The 26,172-nt window shown below is 40.6% G+C and overlaps 1 protein-coding gene across 1 annotated transcript; it reads left to right on the forward strand.

The window, feature by feature from the left end:
* Positions 1-1,160: 1,160 nt before the first annotated feature.
* Positions 1,161-25,609, forward strand: LOC136885927 (farnesol dehydrogenase-like). The gene is made up of 6 exons (XM_067158625.2): positions 1,161-1,331; positions 12,173-12,380; positions 13,432-13,561; positions 17,519-17,645; positions 22,248-22,394; positions 25,215-25,609. The coding sequence occupies exons 1-6, from the start codon at positions 1,200-1,202 to the stop codon at positions 25,251-25,253; spliced, it is 783 nt and encodes a 260-aa protein (XP_067014726.2). The 5' UTR covers positions 1,161-1,199; the 3' UTR covers positions 25,254-25,609.
* The last annotated feature ends 563 nt before the right edge of the window (positions 25,610-26,172 follow it).

Consider the following 26,172-nt stretch of genomic DNA (forward strand, 5'->3'; position numbering starts at 1 on the left):
CAGAAATATGTCCAGAGGCTGGTTGGATCCTCAAATAGCACCACCAAAGGTTATAAGGAAACCCCAAAAACCAATGGCAGCACCAAAATGAGGCGTACTAGGCAAGATGAGGAGTGAGGTAGTTTGCCATTGCTTTCCTCACTGGGTCAGAAAGTACTATTGCAGCATGACTGACCCTATGAGCAGCACCTTTCATAACACTCAGATGCACTAGTCGTGCTCTGAATGTCATTACTCAGCACTACCCATACCCCAGCAACTATTCCATATTGTCACAGCCATGGGTGTTGACTGGGACTTCGGTGGAAGCTACACTTTACTCTGGCCTGTGTCAAGAGATGGATGTAAAAGTACTGTATCCATCAAGAAATGACAGCAGGCAGCGGCAGAAATATATAATATTAAATTAATAATAATTTCGTGTGGCTATTTCTAGCCGAGGGCAGCCCTTGTAAGGCAGACCCTTCGATGAGGGTGGGCGGCATCTGCCATGTGTAGGTAACTGCGTGTTGTTGTGGTGGAGGATGGTGTTATGTGTGGTCTGTGAGTTGCAGGGATGTTGGGGACACCACAAACACCCAGCCCCCGGGCCATTGGAATTAACCAATGAAGGTTAAAATCCCCGACCCGGCCGGGAATCGAACCCGGGACCCTCTGAACCGAAGGCCAATACACTGACCATTCAGCTAACGAGTCGGACAATTTTAAATTGAGTGAGATAGAGTGCGTGTATTTCCTTAATTTCATATTAAACTTGAAAACCGACTCAATTATGAATATCTTTATTGATCATTTATTATCATTTGCTTGGGTTAGGGAACCTCCATTGTTGATACTTACACTGAGGTTAGTTTATTGATGGTTTTGTGCCGTGATTTCAACATGTAACTAGTCAAGTTGGCAGCAGTGGTGAGCCATTAACAAAAAGAGAATAGGGCGGTAATATTTTTCTTTTAGTTTATAGCAAGCACTACGTGACTATTACTATACACTGCAGACGTCGTATCGCCGATAATAACCTCAATAAAAATTATGTAACAACGGTTGGTTTGATGTTTACTTCTTTTCACTCCATAAATTGCACTGTCATCTTGTAACACTCAAGAACTTGATTATCTCATCAACCTCGCCTTGACTCGCTTTAGAGAATATAACGGAGCTCCACCACGCATACAGCAAGTTGCTAACAGGCAGACAGCATGGAGCGTTGGTCAGGACGTGTAGCTTTGGTGACAGGAGCTAGTTCTGGTATAGGAGCAGCTGTAGCCTACCAGTTACAAGACCACGGAGTTCATATCGTAGCTGTGGCTCGGAGAGTGGACAAGATAGAGGTGAGTGGGGATATAACTTCAAAAATTAATAATTTATTTTGAGTTACTGATACTGCTCACGGCGAGAAAGATGACTCAAGGCGGCGAGAAGACGCTTCAGTGCGGCTAACATCGCAGAATTCCTTGGCAATAATGGGCCATGATACTGTGTATACAAATGTTATAGGACCGCGTCGATATCTGGAGAACGAGTGTTTGTGAAACTTGCATGTGGTAAATACCTGAGGAGGAACTGAACTGGATATAATAATAATAATAATAATAATAATAATAATAATAATAATAATAATAATAATAATAATAATAATAATAATAATAATGTCCGCCTCTGTGGTGTAGTGGTTAGCGTGATTAGCTGCCATCCCCGGAGGCCCAGGCTCTGCCACGAAATTTGAAAAGTGGTACGAGGACTGGAACGAGGTCCACTCAGACTCGGGAGTCAAATGAGTATAGGTGGATTCGATTCCCACCTCAGCCATCCTGGAAGTGGTTTTCCGTGGTTTCCCCACATCTCCTCCAGGCAAATTCCGGGATTGTTTCTAACTTCAGGTCACGGTCGCTTCCTTCCCTCTTCCTTGTCTATCCCTTCCAATATTCCCATCCCCCAACAAGGCCACTCTTCACCTTAGCAGGTGAGGCCGCCTGGGAGAGGTACTGGCCATCTTCCCCAGTTGTATCCCCAACCCAGAGTCTGAAGCTCCAGGACACTGCCCTTGAGGCGGTGGAGGTGGGATCCCTCGCTTAGTCCGAGCGAAAAACCGACCATGGAGGGTAAACATATTAAGGGGAAGAAGAAGAAGAAGAGTTTCTCTTATCGATTGGCCGGCAGGCGCGCCCAGCTTATCTGCCTCCCGTTGACTCATCACTGCCCGCATAGCAACAAGTACAGCACTTCGCTCATTTTATCCGTGCTTGACATGAGATACCAATAAATATTTTTTACTATTGCTAGTGACTTTACGTCGCACCGACACAGATACGTCTTAAAGCGACGGTGGGTCAGGAAAGGGCTAGGACTGAGAAGAAAGCGGCCGTGGCCTTAATTAAGGTACAGCCCCAGTATTTGCCTGGTATGAAATTGGAAAACCACGGAAAACCATCTTCAGGGTTGCCGACAATGGGGTTCGAACCCACTATCTCCTGAATACTGGAAACTGGCCGCACTTAAACGACTGAAGCTATCGAGCTCGGTATATCAATTAATAATAATAATAATAATGTTATTTGGTTTGCGTCCCACTAACTACTTCTTACGGTTTTCTGAGGCGCCGAGGTGCCGGAATTTTGTCCTGGTTTCAGAGACGCCAAGGTGCCGGAATGTTGACTCGCAAGAGTTCTTTTACGTGCCAGCAAATCTACCGACACGAGCCTGACGTATTAGAGCACCTTCAAATAGCACCCGACTGAGCCAGGATCAAACCTGCCAAGTTGGGGTCAGAAGGCCAGCGCCTCAACCGTCTGAGCCACTCAACCCAGCATAACAATTATTATTAAGAAAATAATAATTAAGGATTAAGAAAATAAGCTCGTACCTTATGACAGGAGATTTTAACATTTTTGTAGCCTGCCATGATGAGCTCTACGAAATCCCCGCTTTTGTTCAGGTCGTCTTAGGTATTTTGTAGGCATATATTCTAATCTTTCTGCAATTTCATTTACTTTTCCCTCGTTAAGAGAAAATATAGAAGATAATGATAGCATTATAATCTATTCCAGGGATGCCAACCTTTTCCGACTAGTGTGTCAACTAATGTCTTGTTTATTACTTTACTGTCTAGATGAAAGTGAGCAGCCTGGCACAAGTAAGTGGAAAAAATGCCAGGACTCGGCTAATGGCACAGAGGTTGCCAACCCACGCTTCCAAATTCAGAGCCCCTAAGGTCCCTTTTAGTCGCTTGTTACGACAGGCAAGGGGTACCGTGGATTGTATTCTTCGTCTGCGTCTCCCACCCACAAGGGGATTCACAGAGATCTTTCACATGCCGACATCGTACGACATGGAGTGTTGAATGGACTTTTTCCTGCCCTTCCAACTACCTCCGCCGGGTAGTTCTTGAGATCCGGAGGCCGACACACCACGAGTGATCCAGAGAGGGAGATGGTTAGAGTAAAGTAAGGGAGGGAAACATTCGGTTTATCACACTATAATAATAATAATAATAATAATAATAATAATAATAATAATAATAATAATAATAATAATAATAATAATAATAATAATAATAATAACCGAGCTTGATAGCTGCAGTCGCTTAAGTGCGGCCAGTATCCAGTAATCGAGAGATAGTGGGTTCGAACCCCACTGTCGGCAGCCCTGAAGATGGTTTTCCTTGGTTTCCCATTTTCACACCAGGCAAGTACCTTAATTAAGGCCACGGCCGCTTCCTTCCCTTCCTAGGCCTTTCCTCTCCCATCGTCGCCAAAAGACCTATCTGTTTCGGTGCGACGTAAAGCAAATAGCAATAATAATAATAATAATAATAATAATAATCATAATAATAATAATAATAATAATAATAATTGTACCGGGCGGTACACCTCCACGCCGCTAATTTAAAATTTGCGCCAGTTGAAACTCCTCTGCTGGAGGAAGTCTGAACTTTATCTACGGTATTAATTTTCTACTTTCTCAGAAGATGTCACTACCTGGAAATTTTGGAGTTTTTGAACTGTGTCATTTTCGACGTATTTTTGTTTTGCTTGTAGTAAGAAGTGTGAACTTTCTCTTCTAGAGGACACTACTGAAGATCAACAATAGTGCACCCTAGTGCGGAGTGAAAGAACTGTTTTTTTGGAGAAAATTTAATTTCAAAAGTTTGTTCTTTGCTAAATTTCCTTCAGTCATTGTTTAAGTTGGCAATATTAACCCTTTCTTTCCCCTTGTTTTGAATTTAGCCAATCCCAAATTTCTTGAATTAATTTTCCACCAATTATGTGTTTCTTCTTCATATTGTGTAGGGGTTTTCTTGGTTAGCCAATAAAGTTTTTGTGGGAGGGTGTTCTCATTCCCCAAACGCCTCGAACTTTCCGCGAGAGTATATAAACTGCTGATTTTAGGGTCTCCGGGCCACTTCTGTTCCATCTTTTCGTGTGTAAAGTACATAGCAGGGGGCGGGAAGCGCCTCTTTCTTCGGCGGCAGCCAACAACCAGGTAATGGCCGATTAATTACTTCTTTTCTTGCTTGCTCAGCAGTTTAACTCTCGGGGCGGGTCCGAAGTTTTTCCATTATGTAACCTTCCTTAAAATGTAAAGAAACTTGTATCTATTCTATCTTTTAAACTACATATTGGGATAGAGAGTGCTTAACCCTCTCGAGCTCCCACTCATATTGTTTTGAGGTGAACTTATTTTCTCAACCTATTCTTCCTTAACATTATGTAAATTTCTTTCTTTTCTAAAGTCACCTCCGTAGTATGGGATTAGCCCTTACATCAGTGGCCTAGAGCCAAATTAGGTTTTGAAACAAATACATTAGGAGTGCAGATCGCCTCCTCTCAAATTGTTATTTTAGAGGTCATGTAATTACCCTTTTTCATTTAATAGACCTCAGTAGGTTGGGTATGTTACCCCTGTGTCTATGTCCTGAGAGGACAACTTGAAGGTGGAGTTTGGTGTGGCCTTTGAGAGGCTTAAAGTTTGAGAGCGTGTGGCTCTTTCTTGAAAATTAAGTGTTGTATGCCTCGAGGAGGCTTTTCTGTGTAATTTGGAGCAAGTGCTCTGGAACATGAATGGGGTTTTCGGCCCCTCTGGTAAAACTTATTTTGGAGTAAAGTTGGGCTAATTGCCCTAGAAGTGTGAATCCGGGGCTCGAAGCCCAAATACTGTAAATATTGTAATTGCCCCTTTTGTTGCCTTGCTACTCTGTACCTGCCGTAATTGTTATTTCTTAATTTTGAAAAGAAAATATAACCTTGTTAAATTTTAAATTAATTTTACTTTCGTAGCTTGAGACCTGTTCACCACCCCGCACCTTCTTTCACCTCTAACTACCACAAAAACACGGTAACAATAATAATAAAGGAAAAAGGGGTACCGCCTTCAGTTCCGGAAATCCACAGAAGAATGATCTATTATTGCGGCATACTTTAGGAAAAGAAGGCTAAAGTTAATGGACATGTTCAGAGGCTTCCAGAAACCAAACTAACCCACCAGATCCTTGAAAGAGTTGATAAACTGAAGATTTATTTCCCTTTGACACAACAAAAGCGGACATAAAGAACTCACAGATTCAACCTGATGAAATTCTGAACCGAAATATATATAGAAAGAAAATTGACAAGTGGGAAGTTACTCCAGGGAATGAAGTACCAAAAAGAGCAGGTACCAAATGGACGGAAGAAAGCAAAAGGATCTTTGGTAAACAGATAAAAGCATCCTGGACCCTCCGCAAAAGAAATCATAAATAAAGCTTCATGTGTTCCGAAAGGGACCATTACGCATAATAATAATAATAATAATAATAATAATAATAATAATAATAATAATAATAATAATAATAATAATAATAATAATAATAATAATAATAATAACGTTTAGTAAATTCTCAGAGGCTTGCAGACTGAACGCTGAAAGGCATAACAGTCTATAATGATAATGTATGTATGTATGTATGTATAATAACGTTATTTTTTACGTCCCACTAAGTATGGACGGTTTTCTGAGACAACGAAGTGCCGGAATTTTATTCCGAAGGAGTGTTTAATGTGCCAGTAAATCTACCGACACGAGGCTGACGTATTTGAGCACCTTCAAATACCACCGGACTGAGCCAGGATCAAAACTGCCCAGCTGAGGTCAGAAGGCCAGCGCTTCACCCGTCCGAGCCACTCAGCCTGGAACATCCACAATATCAGTCAGGTTCATGGAGGTTGTGAGGTTATTTTAATGCAGGTTTCACCGCAAACTCCATTCTCCTATTCGCTCAAGACATTAAATCCCCAGCGAGGGCCGTTTTCTCTTTTATACTATGTAGGTGTGGAAGTATACTTTGATGAAAGGATGTCTTACGTTTAACACGGTTTTGGTTCCCTGGTGATGCATAAATGTATGTTAGGCTGTGGTTGGGAACGTCTCACTTCTACTAGCGCTTTACCGTGCTAGTAGCTTGTACACGCTTTAGCGCTTTTTTCTTAATACTTGACTGTGCGAGTTCTTTACAAGCGAAGGAGTTCTGTGTAGGTGAAGAGTTGTTTTTATATGAAAATAATTTGCTGAAATCTGCTTGCTTTCTTTCTTTCTATCTTTCTTTCTTTGCCCATGTACCATCCAGGGTTGGTTTCTCCCTCGGACTCAGCGAGGGATCCCACCTTTCTCGCCTGGAACGTGAGACATTGGGTCTAGGTTACAACTGTGAAGGAGGACCAGTACCTTGTCCAGGTAGCCTCACCTGCTAAGCTGAACAGGGGCCTTGTGCGGGAAGCGAAGATTGGAAAGGGTAGACAAGAAAGAGGGAGGGAAGTGGCCGTGGCCTTAAGTTAAGTACCTTCCCGGCATTTGCCTGGTGGAGAAGTGAGAAAGCACGAAAAGTCACTTCGAGGATGGCTGAGGTGGGAATCGAACCCCTCCCCCTCTACTAAGTTGACCTCCCGACGCTGAGTGGACACCGTTTCAGTTCTCGTACCACTTTCCAAATTTCATGGCAGAGCCGGGAACCGAATCCGGGCCTTCAGGGGTGATGACTCATCAAACTAACCACTACGCCACAGATGCAAATTATTACAATGATATAGAATTTATCAAAATATTTACTGAAGACCTAAACTACAAGGGAAAAAGGATATATGTCCATAAATTTCACAAAGTCACAAAACGAAACAACACTCTAACTTTGTTCTTTTCCTACTTTGTAGGAAAAGGTTACTGATTTTTAAGACCTCTTGTTGCTGGGTTTTTCTGACCTTCATTCGTGGTTTGGGAATTCGTTGCAGTTCGTCGTCTGGGTGTAGGAGCAGGTCTGTATGGCAAACCATCGAAGAAAGCATGATGTTCTTTCTTGCAATATCTCTTCAACTTGGGAAGCCTGAATTCTCCTGGTGGTAAAGTCAATCCCTTGGAAGTGTTGTGATTGAATGTTCCCAAAAACAATTATACATGTCTCGATAATAGAGTAGACGAGGATGTTCCCTGACTATCAACAGTTCTTTTATACGTCTGGACTTGAAAGGGCTTTTCTTCATGTATTCTGCACCAAGAAAGTCAGTCCAAGAACGAAACAGCATCTGATCCTCGCACGAAATTACTTCAAATGGAGTTGGTTTTGTCCTTGAATTAGCAATGACATCATTCCGCTCTACAGGTGACCGCTGATTCATTAACCCCATATTTTGGTCATATTATATGAATGGCCACGAATGGGAAAGGTCAAGCGCTTCACTTCATGAACAATATAATGCAGAGTGTGAAAAACAGTAAAGTTCTTATTTTGGCCTGCTGCTGAGTCACAAAGTATGTGGAGATCTTGTACGTCGGTGTCCAAGTAATTAAAAATGACATGAAAAATAAGTGATGATACTTCATCTGCACCTTTATGACCACGTGTCTCTGTGTAAGTGTAAAACACTGATTGCTGTGATGTTAAGATGTGTACACACAAACCAAAACACATGAAAGGTGGCAACGGTAATGTACCTCATTAGTAGTAATGTTCGGAATGCTCATTTTTTCTGAAAATTGAAAACAATAGCCTCCTTTCGAATATTTTTTGTGCCGTGTACCTTGCTGGTTTCTTACGTCCGTACAATGTATGTGCTCTCTTGAGATGCAAAACGCGTTGTGTTTCTACCTATTTCAGTTTATTCCTTATATCTTGCATAGTATCAATTTTATATCATCCTCGAGTGTCAGAGAGTTTGCTGTGTACTCATCGCAAAACCTGATATTAAATTAAATTTTGAATTGAATATGGTACGGTATGACTCACAGCTTAAAGGATAGTCTGGGTACGTTTCAAGGTATATATTGTACATTTTCTTAATGTTAGAGCAAACTAAAGCTGAATTAAGCAGGGAGATGAGGGAAAATAAAGAAGAAGCGAATCGGAGAATGGACGAACACAGTAGGCAGTTACGCGATCTGGTGGTAAAAAATGAACATTTTAATAAGCGATTAGAGGAACAAAAAAGTGAATGTGAACGGCAAGGGAAAGAGGTAGAAGAAAAGTTTGCGGAGCAGAGAAGTAAATTCCTGGAATTAATGGGGAAGGGAAGCAACTCTACTAGGGAGGAGGTAATGAGGCAAGTCACTAGTATTGATAAGAGAGTTGAGACTCAAAAAGGGGAAATACGGGTATTCAAAGACCAGGTCCAACAAGAGATTGACACAGTAAAGCTTAGAATAGAAGATGAGACACGGGCAAGTGAAGAAAGGTTTGCGATAGCTGAAGAGAATAAGATTGAAATTAGGACACTGAAAGAGAAGCAGGTTAATTTGGAGAGCGAAATTGATAGGAGAGACAAAGATGTAGAATGCCGGATGGAGAAAGCAGAAAATCAGTTAAAACAGGTGGCAAAGGATAAACAGGTTTTCACGGCAAGGCAACGTCTAGGAAATAGCTACATTAGGGAAATTGAACTACCTAAATTTAATGGGAAACAAACGAACCCGCTAGATTTCCTTAAGATGATAGAAAAACGGTTTGAAAAGCGTCTAGAGGAAGAGTCTATGGACTGGGAAGACGTTATAGAAAATATTGACCATGCTTTTGTAGGAGAAACTCTGTCTTGGTTCATGGTATATAGGCAAACGATGACGAACCTGAAAGAATTCAGAAATAAGTTTAGAGAGAAATTCTGGAACGAAACGGTACAAGCTCGGGAGAGAGAAAGGGTGGTATTTGGGAGGTACAAACCGCATGAAGGAGTCACTATGACCGAATATTTCTTGGCCCGTGTCATGATTTGTCAGAACTTAGATGGTATAACCGAGGGGTCTGATGTAGTTAGACTACTTTTGAGACATTTTCCGGACATCACACACATGGTTCACTACTTCAGCAGATAAAACATTGGGTCCGTTGCTTTATTTTCCCCGACCATCACTATAAACATTTCCTTCGGTCATTTTGATCTGAATGGCTTGCACCCGTTTAGGCGAAATACCATGAATTGACAAGAAGCTTTTTAGCAGATAGGAATTTCGTGAAGTACTTCCTCTTCTCTAACTATCCTAGCTTTATAGCTCTAGCGAATCCTCATCTTCTATCCTGCATGGTTTGTGTGTTTGAATCCCATGACATGAAATAAGTGAGATGAAATATGCTGACTGTTCATCATAAGAGGAAAGAGAATTAAGCTTTTTAGAATTTCTAATCTTTCCTCTTGTGAAAAAATTTCAAAACACTTCAACCGTATACACTGACAGTCTGGTCCCATTTCATAAGTTTCTTACTCACAACTTCCATGCGTCCATACTTAATTCTTTCCTTGGCTGAAGTAACATGCTTTTGTTCATCTTGCAATTCACCAATATCACCTACACATTCATCGTTCATTCTGTAGCAATAAATTATATTGCAAAACAGCAATTAACGTAAGGAAATCATACACCAACAGTACACAACACACTAAAAGCAAAAAAATGAAATGTCGTATGGCTTTTAGTGTCGGGATATCCCTGGACGGGTTCGGCTCGCCAGGTGCAGGTCTTTCTATTTGACTCCCGTAGGCGACCTGCGCGTCGTGATGAGGATGAAATGATGATGAAGAAAACACATACACCCAGCCCCCGTGCCACTGGCATTAACCAATTACGGTTAAAATCCCCGACCCGGCCGGGAATCGAACCCGGGACCCTCTGAATCGAAGGCCAGTACGCTGACCGTTCAGTTGAACAGTACGAATAGATCCTACACCCAATTCTGCGACGTCCAGTAGCGCCATCTCAATTATCGTTATTTGTGGACATTCATCCTTCTTCAACTGTACGCTTCACTTTTTGTGTATATTGTCGCTTAATTTGGTGGTGATGGTGGTGATTACTGTTTTAAAAGGAAGTAAAACTAGGCAACCATCCTCCTATATAACACTAATCAGAGAGAAAAAACCGGAAGGGAACCGACACTTCGAAAAATGAAGCTATCGGCCAAAGAAAGGTAAGGGCCACCAAGGGCGTGAAAATGAAGGACTCCCTAGTCCTCGAAAACCTAAAGGCCGATCTCCACTGATTAACATTTAACAACAACATGTTAAATGTTAACTGGTGACACCATCAACATGTTAAATGTTAAATGTTGAATACTGTTTCATTTGACATTGTGTCCACACTTAATAAACATGATAAACTTGACTTCCTTTGTTTATATACAAGTAGTTCATCATATCAGTTTGTGGTAATACATTTAGGTGGTGTCTGGTATTTTCAAACAAGGACAATGGACTCAGATGAAGAGGATTTGGGCTTTGTTATTGCCATTGTTGCTTCTTGTTATTATTTAGAAATGCAGTTCTATTAGACACATTTCCTCCCCTCATCCTGCTCATTGCTTCAAAAGCAACCCACTTTGAAGTATAAATTTTATCCCCTCCCGCCCCCGACTTTTCTGATTATTATTTCTTTTTGCAATACTTGACTGTACTGGGAGCGGAGGGATGCTAGGTTTTTCCGATGCACTCGCGGGAACAATTATAGATAATTTAGAGCTCCTGAATAATGTCGGCTTTCTTCGCTTTATCCCTGTACTCCTTTGATGAGACATCCGACAAACAAGGCATGTCTATTATATCATTAATTAAGTCAAAATTAATGTTGCTCCACTCCATTTATGACTATAAATTTTAGTATAGTGCAGAGAGAACGACACACGTGCGCATACCGGTACTGTATTTGTAGCTTACAACTAAAAGAGAATGAGTGTTGCGGAATGTTGTAAATATAATTCTACTTCACGAGAAGCACGTCGTTTGCATTGTTTGGCTATCTGTTGACATGGAAATGGAAAGGAAGTTGCCGAAGCTGTGTCAACATCTCACGAACAACGAATTGACTTGACATGTTTTCCACTTGGAGCGGAAAACACGCCAACATGTTAAAAGTGTTAACTTCAACATTCTGAGTTAACATGCAAAGTCAATTGGAAGACACAATCACAATATACATGTCAATTGTAACGTGTTAAATTTAACATATTGGTGTTAATGTTAATCAGTGGAGACCGGCCTTAAGAGCATCGGGGTCGGAAAAGAACAAAAGTTGACCAAGGGAGATCGGATAGGATAGATGAAAGTGAAGAACCTGGTACAAGTAAGTGGAAGCAATGCCAGGACTCAGCTAAGGGCCCCGTGGTCCCCAATCCACGCTCTAAAGTTCAGAGCCCCTGGGACCGCTTAATTTGGTGATCCTAATGAATAAATCAGTATTTTTCCTTAATTGTCTATATTGTGGATGTGGCAATGAATATTAATGCCAAAATTGCATGCATATACAACTAGAGTACAACTAGAGATGCAGTACTTCGAGAATTATTTGGAATAAATGGGAAAATAGGGCGTAAAATGGAATCTTCATACAATAATGGTGTCGTTCAAATATGTACATTAGAACGGCTTACTCCTCTGCTCATACTATACCCCACACACAGTCCCCCATCACAACACTGTGCTCTATTTCTAACACCTTCTTTCTTGGGGTGAAAGAGTTCACCGTGTTCCTTGATTGAAACTTTTTCCAGGGTCCAGGAAGTCTCTAGTTAAACAACTGGAAACAAGGTACAATGGGATGCACGTCCATGTAGAGTTCTCTCTTTGTTTTGGTGTATCAAATCCACAGGTGACGTGGATTCTGTATATTGCGATACAGGTATAGTTGATGAAAAAACAAAAACTTACGGTAGCGATTTTCTCCTCAGGAAGCCGTGGCCAAAGCAAGGACGGATGCAAAAACCCGAGGACGTTATCACGAAAGCAAAGCGAAGCCTGGTAAACTGTACGCCAAGAAATGTGATGTCTCTAAGGAAGAAGACATCCTGGCTCTCTTCAAATGGATAAAGGAAACACTGGGCGGTGTCGATATTCTGATCAACAACGCTGGACTTGTAAAGATGGCCGGTACAACAAGTAAGTTGAGCTACCGTACTTATGATTAACAGCATATAGTTAAACCAGTGTTTTACCAACCGTTTTAGCATGGTAATGTTTTTCGGGCTGGGTATCCACCTGGAATTATTGCCATTCAATTAGCGTGGATAGAAAACCGACAGTGTGGTAACCAGGCAACCAGTATTCGTCATCTTCCTCACGTGTGACAGAACTCTGCCTTCTGTATACAGTAGATCAAAATTCCGCCGAGATTTAAACTATCTCCCACTGTGTTTGACTGGTGTTTCGTCTAGGTCAGGGCAAAGCACCTAACACACGGCGTCACCAAATGCAGCAGAATTTTTCTCCTGTGACATGGCAAGAGAATGTTGTGTGCTGGATGAGCTGCCATATTTTTGGACGTAGATCAAGACGCTACGTATTTCTTTCGTTGTTTCGGAACTGCCAACGGCGGTAGCCGTGTTGAAACACCGGATCCAGTGAGATCTCCGAAGTTAAGCAACATTGGGAGTGGTCAAAATATGGATGGGTAGCCACGCGCTGATGGTCGGGGTTAAGGAGATGGAGGGGCGGAAAGGAACTGGCCACCCTACCGTACGTAAACTACGGTTCAGGCACACCTCTGCGGATGTTCGGACCTGCCTTCGGGCAGAAAACCCCCCTTTTATCGGAACACTTTATCTCCTCTGTAGGTAGAGTGTAGGCCTACCCCTCAGTCAGAGGTGTACAACCAAAGTGTCCGAATTTGCTCGTCTTGTAAGTCCAAAACATATCCATGATTCTATTTTCTTCCATGTAGTGGCGAAATGTATAAAAAACTCTGTTTTCTTGTTTTTTAAAGGGGTACCTTTGGTATATTTATGAAAATTGTGTTATAAAGCAGGTGACTCAAACTTCAGTTCGTATGTTAAAAAAACAGTATTTATTCGTGAAAGGTGACGGACTCCGTCAGGATGGTTTCATGTCACCTATAAGATTGTGTTTCAACCTATCAATGCTTAAAAAACTGATATGTGTGGTTGAGTTTCTTCGTTGGTAAACAGCTATATTTCTCTCTGTTCGAATGCAGATGCCTCAACAGAAGACTGGAAGATTCAGTTGGATGTTAACGTTCTTGGACTCTCAATCTGCACTCGTGAAGCTGTTCAGAATATGAGAGCAAGAGGAGTGGATGATGGGCACATTATTCATATCAGCAGGTACACTTACCATATATATATTCCAAATACCTTAATTTAGGGAAAATATTAATCTAATTATACCTAATTTAGAACTCTTGTGCCTAAGGTAGTAGTTATTGTCTGAATAGAACGTAGAACTGGGCAACCATTCCATCTTAAATGCTAATCACATACGAAAAATGGAACATCAAAAAGAGAAATGTATTTATATCTTTGGACGTATTTCTTAACTTCTGGCAGCATTTAATGTTTGAAGCACCTTGCTTACATGCCTGTTCTTTACACGGATTGCGAAAATTGTGCGAATTAATGTTTGTTTGATTTTTCTAAATAAAGTCTCCAAATCTAAATTATGTGCAAAATTACCATTTCCTACGTTATTCGTCGGTCAGGCGGGCTTGGCTCTATCAAAAACACTGTCATTACACAAAAGGTTTAACATTAAGTTTGAAGTCAGTTTTATACGAAATATATCTAAATATCAGCGAGAAATCATTCCAAAGCCTTTCCTTCCCCACCACTCGTCTTAACCCTTTCCTCCTTCAAATATCGTAAAACCAATCATCCCAGTATCTTTGTTAGCACGATTGTATCTTTTGTATGCCGAGTTTCATAAAAGTATACCCTGCAACAATCGAACACTCATATATATGTACATAAAGAAATTGTATCGGTGGTCTCTAACGTCGTTATAACATGAATATAGAATAGAAAGTTTTGTAATTGAACAAAATTACCATTTTTGTACTGTGAAAACGAATAATATGAGTTTTCTTTATACATACTGGGTGGGAGAAATAAAACTCACCTGGAAATTATTTACAATAGGACTGACGCGGGACTTGTTAATGAACATCACAGATGATGCTGGAAATGGTCTTATCTAAAAATGAAAAACTGAATATCCAAAAGTCTTGACTCCACTTCACTCAGAAACCACCGGCAGAACTCAACACGCGAAGATTCGTCTGGGCACTTTGAGGCACGCACAACAGTAAATTTATAAGGATACAGATGCAGGTTCTTCTTGTTAACGTTTTGACACGACGATTTCTTAATTCCCACTTGCACAGATAAACGGCATTTCGATTTCGTCGCCCTTCGTTCCAGGCTGCCCTTTACTCGAACAATGTATTCTGGTATTCGATTCAGATAGTTACGGATTTTATTCGCTACAGAGCCCGTTTCGAGCTGTTTTGCCACTAAGTTTTGCATTGCACACTTTGCTGGAAGTTTTGCCAAAACATTTCCAGTCTTAAACTCTTGCGCAAACAGTTCTGTACAGGTTTTCCACAAATCGTGCTTTGAATAACACTCGACTATAAACACTCGCTGTTTTATCGTGAGCACCATTCAACTGGTCACTAAACACGTCTGCTCCTCTCACTCACACGTAATGACACGGCGACGTATTCAGAACATGCGCACGCGCACACATGTGACAGCAACTGATTGGTGCATCGAAATCACGGTTTCCAGCATTTCCTGTGATGGACAGTTCTCCTGTTCATTAACAAGGATCAATTCTGCGTTACTCTTATAAATATGATCAGGATATTTTTTCTACAGCTCTTCGATGTAGAATCATCCTTTGATAGATTGTCCGAAATATGGTGAAGTAAATAGGTTACTGGATTAGTGAACTTAACACTGTTGATTTGAAATATTTATATGCTCCAGTTAGGACTGTATCCTTTTGCGAAGGCAGACTTGTGTTTCCTGATACGAACAAAATCACACTTCTGAAAGCGATGGCGCTGTGGATCAGCTGTTTGCGATTACAAGATGAATAGCATCTAACTGTGGTGTGTTTTTGGTAACAAGACATGACTTTGTCCCGATGGCACGATGAGGCGTATTGTAGGTAGACACAAGTCTAGGTAGCAGATCAATCCAGCGATAAGAACCTTGAGCTGTAAATTAAATATTGCTGTACGTAGAATAATGATAAATACTGAGTGACTTGAGATAAGAAGAAAACAATTCGATGTAAACTCTTTACCTTGATTAGTCTGAAGAAAACGTGGGCAACGCTTTCACTGTGGAGCAACACGTTGGAAGGCGCCCATTTAAGCAAACGTGTTATTCGTCGTCGTGGTAATAAACTGTATGTAAAATGACTTAGTTTTAATAACAATTTCAATTAATGGATTAATAAAGAGGACGTGCTTTTAAACGTTGGATTAGTTTTATCCTAGAACCTCTGTCTCTCCTCTCGACTGGTTCTTAAACATGTTAGTCAACATCATTACTACTAGTTAAATAAGTATTTGGAGTAAAGTAGGACCAAGCAACAACTGCATTTTGTTTCATAAATCGTATTTATTATAGCATGTGTACATTTTTCATTCATCAAGTAAATCTATTTAGTCCTGTCTCACATAGGTTTTCTCTTCTGTATTCGTCTTCTAATGTCTACACCCAGCAATAGTTTCATTTTCATTGCATCGGCAATGACAAGAGTTGCTATCTTCACGTGACGTCATACGCTGCATAGTTCTACGAAGCATATTTTCATCAGCTACACGTCTCAGTTCAGGTTTGTTTTCACGTTTACTAGCACGGTAGGCAAAATAATGCTTTTGTAAGCAGCATCCAGTATATTAATACCAGGATCTCCACACACTAAGCGAACATCGAATCGAGTGCCAGGTCCACAGTATTGCTAGCTACGAAGATGAAGCTCAAAAGGAACAAGAGGAATTGCTTTATTGATAAGTCCATGCCCAGCATGCGTTTTCACCTTTCTCCCAGCAAATCTCTTCATCTTTTTCTGCGCCTGCTTGTGCGCTCTCTTCCCAGTCAAGGTAAGTGTCCATAAGCGAAGTTAACCCGTTAGCTTTAGGTCCGTGGCACAGTTTAAACAGTTGACACGTACCACACTGTCTCACTGAGGGTCTCTTAGATAAACGTACTCGTTGATGATGTAGTCTACAAGTCTGAAGCTCCGTCCACTCACGAGGCACTTTCTCCCATACATTCCTTACAGCCCGCAGCTACATTCACTAGAAATGCCTTTGATAATGCCTTCAACTCTTCTTCAGTAAAAGTGTTTAGTTTATTACTGCAAGCATAACATATTACGATCACCTTTTTAACATCCGTTACACTTAGTATCAAACAGGATATACATGATTCCTTTACTCTACAAAATGTTTCTCACTGACGAGATTTGAACACTGCAGTTTACATATTATGTTGCTCATCTACGAGCATGCATTGCGTAACAAGCAATCATAAGGCATACACACATGGCATAAAGGTCACTTCATCGTTTCCACACTGTGCTCCTGGAGAAGAGTTTAAAATTATGCAGATTATATACATTTAGATCGATAACTTCACATGTTGATGGCAGATACTCACGCAACCATTCCTTCTTTTCACAACCCTTAACAAACACTAAATCTGTTCCTGACAAATAAGCGTTCATGATCATGGCTAGAAAGCGATAAGGAATACCTTTCTACCAATCACCTGTCCGTTGTTCAATTCCTTGGCTCAAGTGGCAGTAATTAGTTACATATTGCCGCTGCATAAGGTTGGATTTCCGAATCCAGGAGGCAAATATTTCATTAAACCTTGCACAAGACAGCCTAGAGAGCTGTCACTTGACACGTGACCTGTCCCACTATTATGTTCCACGCGTTAAACATAGCAGTAGGTTAAAGTTTCGAGTATGATCTCCACCTCCGCAACCACCCCCACCTCCTCCTCCCCTCCATCTCCTCCACAACCTCATCATCTTATCAGAATTAGCTAAAGGATGCACAAGTGGCCATCCACGCCAACTTTTCAATTAGCGCGCGTCCACTTTCCAAATTTCCCGCGCTTTGAAATGTCACAGTCATGTGACCGGCAACAGTAAATCAGCGCTTAGTCTAGTATCGGCATAAGTATCATACTAAAATTTATTTTTCTGGGTTAATTTGTTTTCATCCTCTTGAGATATTTTCTTGTGTGCTTACATTACAGCACTGCTGGGCATGAAGTACTGACTTGTCACATTGCCATGTACTGTGCCGCCAAATCCGCAGTAAGGGCTCTCACTGAAGGACTGAGGAAGGACTTCGTGGAACACAAGAGTAACATGAAAGTGACGGTGAGTTAATGTTATGTTATATTCTGAGCAATGAGCCACTTTATAATATATATTACTATTTGTTTACCCGGTACTGCCCGGGTACTTTCTAAAATGTTTACTTTTAAGATTTGTATCACCTGTTAATTGTGTGAAGTGAACTTTCCAAGGTGGTTTTTATTTTGACGTCAATATTTTACGAAATCTTGTCGTTTTAGAGATATTGATATGTGTTTAATTTTAGATTTTTTCGCGTTAAATTTTGTCCTTGTGGCAACCTAGATTGCTTGGGAAGTAGTTCATACTTTGGGATAAAAATAAGTGATAAATGCATGTATTTACCCGTCGCACTGTCGATATTATGTACACGATTCCAACAGTCATTAGCAAGGCTGGGATGTCTATGTAAACACCTGTTTGCTCAACCGTTAGTTATAGTAAAAAGTTGTCATGTGCTTACGAACTCGGATATTTCTAGTGATTTAAAACACATTTTATTTTCCATATTTGTCTATATTTCCAGTTTTAGTACATATTTTATATATCAGCGGGAAAACACACATATATTTACAAAATTTAATATTTTATTTTAAATATCTTCAATATCTTATGGTTTCGAAGTTGTTCTTCCCAGAAAATATATATATTCAATTTGCTTTACATCGTACCGACACAGAGAGGCAATGATGGAATAGGAAAGGACTAGGAATGGGAAAGAAGCGGCTGTACCCCTAATCGGTACAACCTCAGCATTTACCTGGTGTGAAGATAGTAAACCACGGAAAACCATCTTGAGAGCTGCCGTAGTGGGATTCGAATCCACTACCTCCCAGAAATAATTTAAAATTTATTCTACTAGCATTAATTAATCAACGCTGGATTCTAGTATTGCCATGAAATTTGAAAAGAAAGTTCTGCTCTACGGAAGTTTTCCTTCCTTGCCGGCTTTGGCCTTGTCACTCAACCCACTGTGATCACTATCCAAAAGTTGAAACTGTTGTTTTGTTACTTCATTCAAATTCTACAACAATATTACACAAGCCCGGAAGGAGGAATGTCTTAGCAGATGCATTAAACCGCAATCCGGTCGAGAAAACCACAGATCATCCGATTGAAGTATTGAGTGGAGGAGAGGAGAAACTCGTCCGAAGAATTCGATATCTACCTGAGGCACAGGGGAGGGACAGGAAAAGACGCGAACTCGTTCGCTTTTTCCAGGGTTCGACTCCTGCCAACGATGGCGTCTACCCACGTATATCACGGGTAACTCGTTGATTCTGTTAGCACGATGGTCTGAATCATAAGTACTTGGATCCTGAAAAAGTCAGACACAGGATTTATGCTCCTCCTAGGATGAGATCAGCCATCTTGTGGCATTGTCACTCCGCATCTGGGCATGCGGAAACAGACAAGATTGCCAGCTTTATTCAAAAGAAACTTACATGGGAATATTTGAGACGTGATGTACGCAGTATCTTTAGGACTTGCGATACTTTCCAAAAGATCAAGCCTGAGAGTTTCCAAGTCCTCTTATTCCCAAGAAACCGGGAGAAATACTGGCTTTATACCTATATGGCCCTTTACCCATAGCAATCCGCGACAATACGCACATTTTCTAAACATACGATGTTGTTGCCTATCGAGGCGGCCAATGCTGAAAACGTCCTCCGTAGATCAAGGAAAACATAATTCCAGAGATGTCTAAGCCAGAATACTTATTGATGGACCATGAGATGCAGTTTACCTCTGTTGAATTCCAAATAGCATTGAAGAGCTTGAGATCTGGCATATAATGAATCCAATCAGACATCCAGAGGCAAACCCTGCAGAGCACGTTATCCGTGCAGTCGCAAAATTATGCAAGATCTATTGCGGTACACGAAACTGGAAAAGTGTTGAGGTACTCACTATTATACATAGGTCGTCATTCGACTACTCATGAATCCTTTCTGGACATTCCTCTGTGGCTGCATAAGGACATCACACCTGATCGACCATGGGACCAGATATTGCAAGCTCCTCCAGATACAGTAATTACTCATCATGACTGTAAAACCACCGCAGTAGCGAAATTACGACATGCGGCGCAGATACGAGAAAGAAGACAAAGGAATCGTGCCTTCCGACAACCTCTACGAGTTAATGATCTGGTATTAATCAGAAAACCGGCAGTATCGCACCCTGAACTTAAGGTATATGCGAAGTTCTGTCCTCTCTTTGTGGGGTCATACAGGATCGCCAAGGTCCTCACTAACGGGGCCTATCAAGTGAATAAATTGTGTGGCGACCTTGAAGGAGTTTACGAAGCGGCGAACCTGAAGAAATACTTGAAAAGAGAAGAATAAAGAAAGAAAATCTTGTTCCAGATTTATTTCCCTGTGCCGGAGGGAATGTACCGGAAACACTGGTTCAGCGTTCTGTTTGAAGTATTTCAAGTTCAAAAACACGCGCTGTGCGCGAGGAGAGCCGACCCCGCTAGCAGACTTCTAGTGAGCTCATAGCCAGTCGTTCAACGATAATTGACGTCAAATAGAATATAATTTTATTTATACGATTAGAAGCTTCCAAAATAATAATCGTATAATTACAAGAAGTACACCATCATATAGCCCACACTAAAGGCTACATAACTACTTCCTAGGTTCAGGAAAACCCGTGCAGAATCAACAAAGTTTTAGCAGGTTAAAACGATTATAGAATTCCGTGTTGCACAAGGCAAATTTCTTATAAAAAGGACAGGATGAGAAGGCCTAGTCACCAGTGGTATTCTACAGCCCAGCCGTACGTTGGCTGTTGGAGATTCTCCGTCGTGATAGTACGAAAGTGTTTTGTGCAAATTCAACGAAGTGCACCGTGACAGGTAATAGAAATATTTCCGTGTAGGAAGGACTTTAACGTCGCAGCTTAGTGCAGACTCGAATGTTACAATATTTAACTCCACCGTTCAGATTAGTAAGTGTTAAATTTAGTGAACGGGACTGAATTCACTTTAGAGTAAATAGTATTGCAAAGTCTTATCTTTGTTTATGTATGAACAGAACTAATTTCTCACGCAGCTATAAATCTTCATGAATCTTAGCGAAGTTACTATCGTAAAATTGTGAATTAATAGGTGATAGAAAAGTCTGTAAATATTCCTGAAAATTCATAGTACAGTGTTAAAACTCTTCATGCTTTTGTGTTCTCTTACAACGAATAGTGTAAACCATTTGAATATTAGCATTATCTTGTAACAAAGAGTGAAGTGCACAATTAAGTATTTCTTTAGTGTGTAAACTAGAGAACTGGCCAAGTAAAATTTACGCCAGAAGGACGTGTTCGATTCTATTAACATTAGGAAGAAGAAAAGTACCTTTAATTTCAAAATATTTAATGACAAGTTTGTTTCATTAAAGAAATGTTCCTGTGTGATCTCATTAACATCCCACTCGATAGTAACACATTTTTTAAATTCCTTCATTGGGAAAATGAAAGTCTTCAAACATGTTGTCAATTGTCGCCTCTGTTAACTCGAGTATTCACCTCACTTTGAACGAGTGAACCCTGCAACTAGACTGCCGTGATCTGCCTTCGGTGGAAAGGTGCCTGGCACTATGGTGCCGAGTGCTGTTCAATAGGAGGAACGGGCGTATCAATGTCAACGTGGGACATCGCCAGCCGCAAGACCGGGACCATTCTTCAACATCAACTGTGTAAGGGGGTGATACGAACTTGTTCTTGCTGAATAAATCCAGTTTTCAAAATAGACAGTTATTCAAAATAACCCCCTCTGTACTCAACGACCACTGTACCGTACACGCCCTGCGTAAAACCCATGCTCTTCAAGCTAGTCATGAACGGCCATTTCCTGGTACAACATACGGTACATGTTCCAGCATAGCTCTCAACGAAACGTGGTACATATATGTTTTACTCTCTGGGTAAGACACCCCTACCACCACTATGGTTGGGGTGGGGAGAGACTGACATGTGAAAATCATAGAAAACGACCAACATTATTGTCGAATCTATACTTTTCTGGGTCGCTGAGATGAATTGTGACACTCCGGATGCCATTAAGTCCAAGTTCAACCTCCATCGGCATGGGTAGGGAGGTGAAAAACATTGAAAAGGAAAATGCCCAAAATGATCGATATTAGTGTTGAATCCACAATTTTCGTGTTCTCTAGGATTATTTGTGACAATCTCATTGTCAGTTCGAATCGTGAACATCATAACTATAGGGCGATGCGTAAATAAGTATGTACAGTTACGAGTTATTTTAAATATTTACTTGAAACGATCAACTACTTCACAGACAATATGGGCTGCAACGAAGCGTAAGCTCCACGTGAAGAAAACCTTTAATTAAGTAGCACAAAAACTGCAAAATAGTTCGTAAGATGCGAATCAGCATTACAGTAAAAATCTACAAAAATTCACTTGACACATAACTAAGAGGTAATAAAAATCCTGAGAGTGGATATTCAAAAACTACCCGGGTAGTACACGGAGCAATGTCATATCCAAACATGTTATAGACCTATTTATAAGGAATGCTGTAGAGAAGCACGGGTCCTCCAGTATAGACGTAAATTGATTTCCATTGTATGATAAAAGTTATTTCTATTGTGGTTATTTCAGTGTTTGTGCCCTGGACTTACGAGAACTGAATTGGCAAATAACTTTCCCAATATTAATATTGAAGAACTGTATAAGTTGCCTTATCTCAACCCAGAAGATGTTGGTGATGCTGTACTCTATGCTCTTGGAACACCTCCTCATGTGCAGGTAATTAATTATATTCCAAGTACAAGTTTATCTATAATGCGAGCCGATTTCAGGTTAGTATATACATATAAAAGTGTTCTTACACCGTAAATAAGGACATTCTGCACAGGAAATCGCATTTATATTCCAAAATTATACAATCCACGTATCTGAGGCTATTTTACCTTTAATCATTTGCTGATCGACACTCACTGCAGCCTAACACTTCATAAGTATTACAATAGAATATGATAGTCTTAGCCTGATATTTCAATCACCAAAATATTTAATAGCACTCGATGATGTGCTCATCCTAGACATCCATTCTTCTCGTAATATTTATCCACTAATTATTTATTACCGTGATTCTTCTTCTTCTCCTTCTTGCGTTCCGGCCTTTTAAGGACCACGTTACAATTTCAATTCTTCCTCCTTAGTTGTTCTTCCCTTTTCTTCCAGTATTCTTTCATTGTTTCACTGTGCTTCTTTTTCCTGTCTTCAGTCCACTGTGTCCGACTCGTTGGCTGAACGGTCAGCGTACTGGCCTTCGGTTCAGAGGGTCCCGGGTTCGATTCCCGGCCGGGTCGGGGATTTTAACCTTAATTGGTTAATTCCAATGGCACGGGGGCTGGGTGTATGTGATGTCTTCATCATCATTTCATCCTCATCACGACGCGCAGGTCGCCTACGGGGGTCAAATAGAAAGACCTGCACCTGGCGAGCCGAACCCGTCCTGGGATATCCCGGCACTAAAAGCCATACGACATCTCATTTCATTTCAGTCCACTGTGCCTGTTTTATTTTCCTTTCTCCTTCGGAATCGTTCCATTTGTAAGACTTTCCTATTAAAAATCTTTCCAATAAAGGGGCCTTGTCGGGGATGGGAAGATTGGAAAGGATAGACAAGGAAGAGGGAAGAAAGCGGCCGTGGCCTAAGTTAGGTACCATCCCGGCATTTGCCTGGAGGAGAAGTGTGAAACCACGGAAAACCACTTCCAGGATGGCTGAGGTGGGAAGCGAACCCATCTCTACTCAGTTGACCTCCCGAGGCTGAGTGGACCCCGTTCCAGCCCTCGTACCACTTTTCAAATTTCGTGGCAGAGCCGGGAATCGAACCCGGGCCTCCGGGGGTGGCAGCTAACCACACTAACCACCACACCACAAAGGCGAACTGGTGAATTTTGAACACTAATTTGTGTCTGCGCCATTCTCGTGTGACCTTTCCAAGGACACCGCTGAAGAGAAAAGGACAGAGTCCATCTCCTTGTCTTACTCCCGTTTTGATTTCAAAGGGATGTGATTTCCCCACTGTATGTAACCTTGGACTTCGTGTCTATAATAATGTTTTTGGCTTTACGTCCCACTAAACGACTTTTGCAAGGGTCCTTTTACGTGCCAGTAATTCTACTAACACCAGACTGAGCCAGGATCTAACCTGCCTAGTTAGGGTCAGAAGGCCAGCGCCTCAACTGTCTGAGCCGCTCAGTTCAGCGACTTCATGTCTGTATTATTATTTTTTTTTTACAGCGTTTTGCCCAACTTATTTAGCTGACGCTGATCTTTTCTTCTCCCACCGAACACTTTCCTCCGTTCTTCACTCCATGATTATTGGTGCTGGTATTCATTTTCTCAGCAAAATGATGGTTCTTGACTGCTTTTTTTTTCTTTTTTGAACTGTAGTCGATCTTGAACAATTTCCCGTGGGATGCAAATTTTCTTAAGGTCTCTTTCTATTTCACTAAGTCAGTTCTTCTTGAGTTTCATTGAGAGAGCAAGGTTGAGAATCCTTTTGGTGGGCTTGTCATTATTCGTTCTGAGAATGTGGCCGTAGAACTTTAATATTTGTTTTTTTAACGAACAACTGGAACAAGAAAAATGATAACCAGATGTCATTGGATAACGGCCAAAATCTCTACAAAATCTCAAAATCAACATGCTTTAAATGGAAACCCCATAAATGTGCTAGAATTGCCAGCCAGAGTAGCAGACTTTGTTTTCTTGTAGACTAGCGTTATTATTAGTATTTCATCATGCGTGCAAATCTAAGGCATGTGGGAGGTTTTCGATCTCGTTATGACAGTGTCGACAACGGTTACTGGAGTAACACGTACTGCTGCTGAATTGTACGGCGATATGTGCATGTCTCTTCGTCTTCTTTTTGTTCCGAATTTGGCCGCCTATGAACCACATTGAACCTAAAGCTTCTTCTCCTTCTTCTTCTTCTTCTTCTTCTTCTTCTTCTTATTCTTCTTCCGGAACCTCTTCATCCTTTCACTTCTAATCTTCCTTTCTTTCTCAGATATGACCAATCTGAGTCTACATTTTGGTGGTTTCTGCTGAAATGTTTTGATGCTTCTAAATTCTTTTCTGTTGTGAATCATATCCTTTGTAAGTCCACTTTATATTGCGTCTCTTTTTACCTCTTCGACCCACTTTGCCGAAGCTTTCAGTCCAGTGATGTACTCGAATAATTTCTTAGTTAACCGTTTCTCATCCATTCTTTCTAGATGCCTTCGCTTTCGCATGGTGACAGTAATTTTTTCGGTGTATTTGTAGAGATCATCATTTTTTCTATTCCTCCACTCTTCATCAGCATTTTTCTATGGTCCTAAAATTTTCATTAAGATTCTCTTCTCCTTTTTATCGAGATTTTGAAGCTCACCCTGTTTATTCACTGTCTGGCTCTCTGAAGTGTAGTGACCCTCTGGCTTTACAACTGTGCTGTAGTGTCTATTTATTTATTTATTTATTTATTTATTTATTTATTCATTTATTTATTCATTTATTTATTCATTTATTTAATGTCTTTACAATATTTTTTTTTATTTCGTATGATTTCAGATTCACGAGATTATCATCAAACCTGTTGGAGAACAGTAATTCAATCAAAAATATTGCATGCCGTCCCGTAACCCCACAAAACTCTAGGACACACATCTTATTACAATATAATATTAAAATGCTTGTGTTACCCTCCTTGATAAATATTCGATGCATAGAGGTTGTAAATACTTAAATAAAAGTAATATTTATTTTGGGGAACTTTGATCAAAATATAGGTAAATCTTACTTAGTATACATGTAAAGAAATGAAGGTGTAATACATCAATCAAGATGAAGATGCATACAAAGGTTTCATTTCTCCAAATTGGACAATTTTAAATTCAGAGAGATGCTGGAAATAACTTGCAGAATTTGGTGTTGAAGAATTAAAATAAATTAACTTTTTTAATACTGTATTGTCTTTTTCTTAGTCTTCTTCCTGTATCAACTTATATCCCCTATACCGTTTCTCGTACTGAACGTTCAACACACAATTAACATAAAAATACAGTGTACTTAACTCACACACTCAAAAACATAACTATACATACCACCACAGTTAAGCAACATTTGGCGTGGTCATCCACTGGATGGGTGACCAGTACTCATACTCTTACAAATCACTAATACTGCACATAAATTACCTATACTGGATAATACATTAAACGATCAAACGCACAACTGACCACCCGCATTACAGAGCGTTAGAGGAGCTCTATGAGACAGGTGGACCATACAGAACCTAGGGAACAGGGACGTCACCAGGAATTTTGTTAAAGTGGGGCAAACTAAATACAATTCCGAACGCAAAGATTCTTAGTTCTTCTGCCGAGTTGAATGGTGTTGTTGTTTTCTGTACATTCCTTACAGTTTGACTGCTGCCTGGGAGTGGATTACCTCGGTTCGAGGAAGGGCATTTCAGTTGCCTTGACAAAGAGTATTGCAATGTATTCGAAACGTCGGTACGGATTGTACA

This window comes from Anabrus simplex, chromosome X (genome assembly GCF_040414725.1).
Source record: "Anabrus simplex isolate iqAnaSimp1 chromosome X, ASM4041472v1, whole genome shotgun sequence".
In the NCBI taxonomy this organism is placed as follows: Eukaryota; Metazoa; Arthropoda; class Insecta; order Orthoptera; family Tettigoniidae; genus Anabrus; species Anabrus simplex.

Bases quoted from the DNA above. Each gene is read 5' to 3' on its own strand.
- LOC136885927 (XM_067158625.2), top strand. From the start codon at position 1,200: ATGGAGCGTTGGTCAGGACGTGTAGCTTTGGTGACAGGAGCTAGTTCT. The intron at 17,646-22,247 runs GTGAGTTAATGT...TGGTTATTTCAG, and splicing joins AGAGTAACATGAAAGTGACG to TGTTTGTGCCCTGGACTTAC. The intron at 22,395-25,214 runs GTAATTAATTAT...GTATGATTTCAG, and splicing joins GAACACCTCCTCATGTGCAG to ATTCACGAGATTATCATCAA.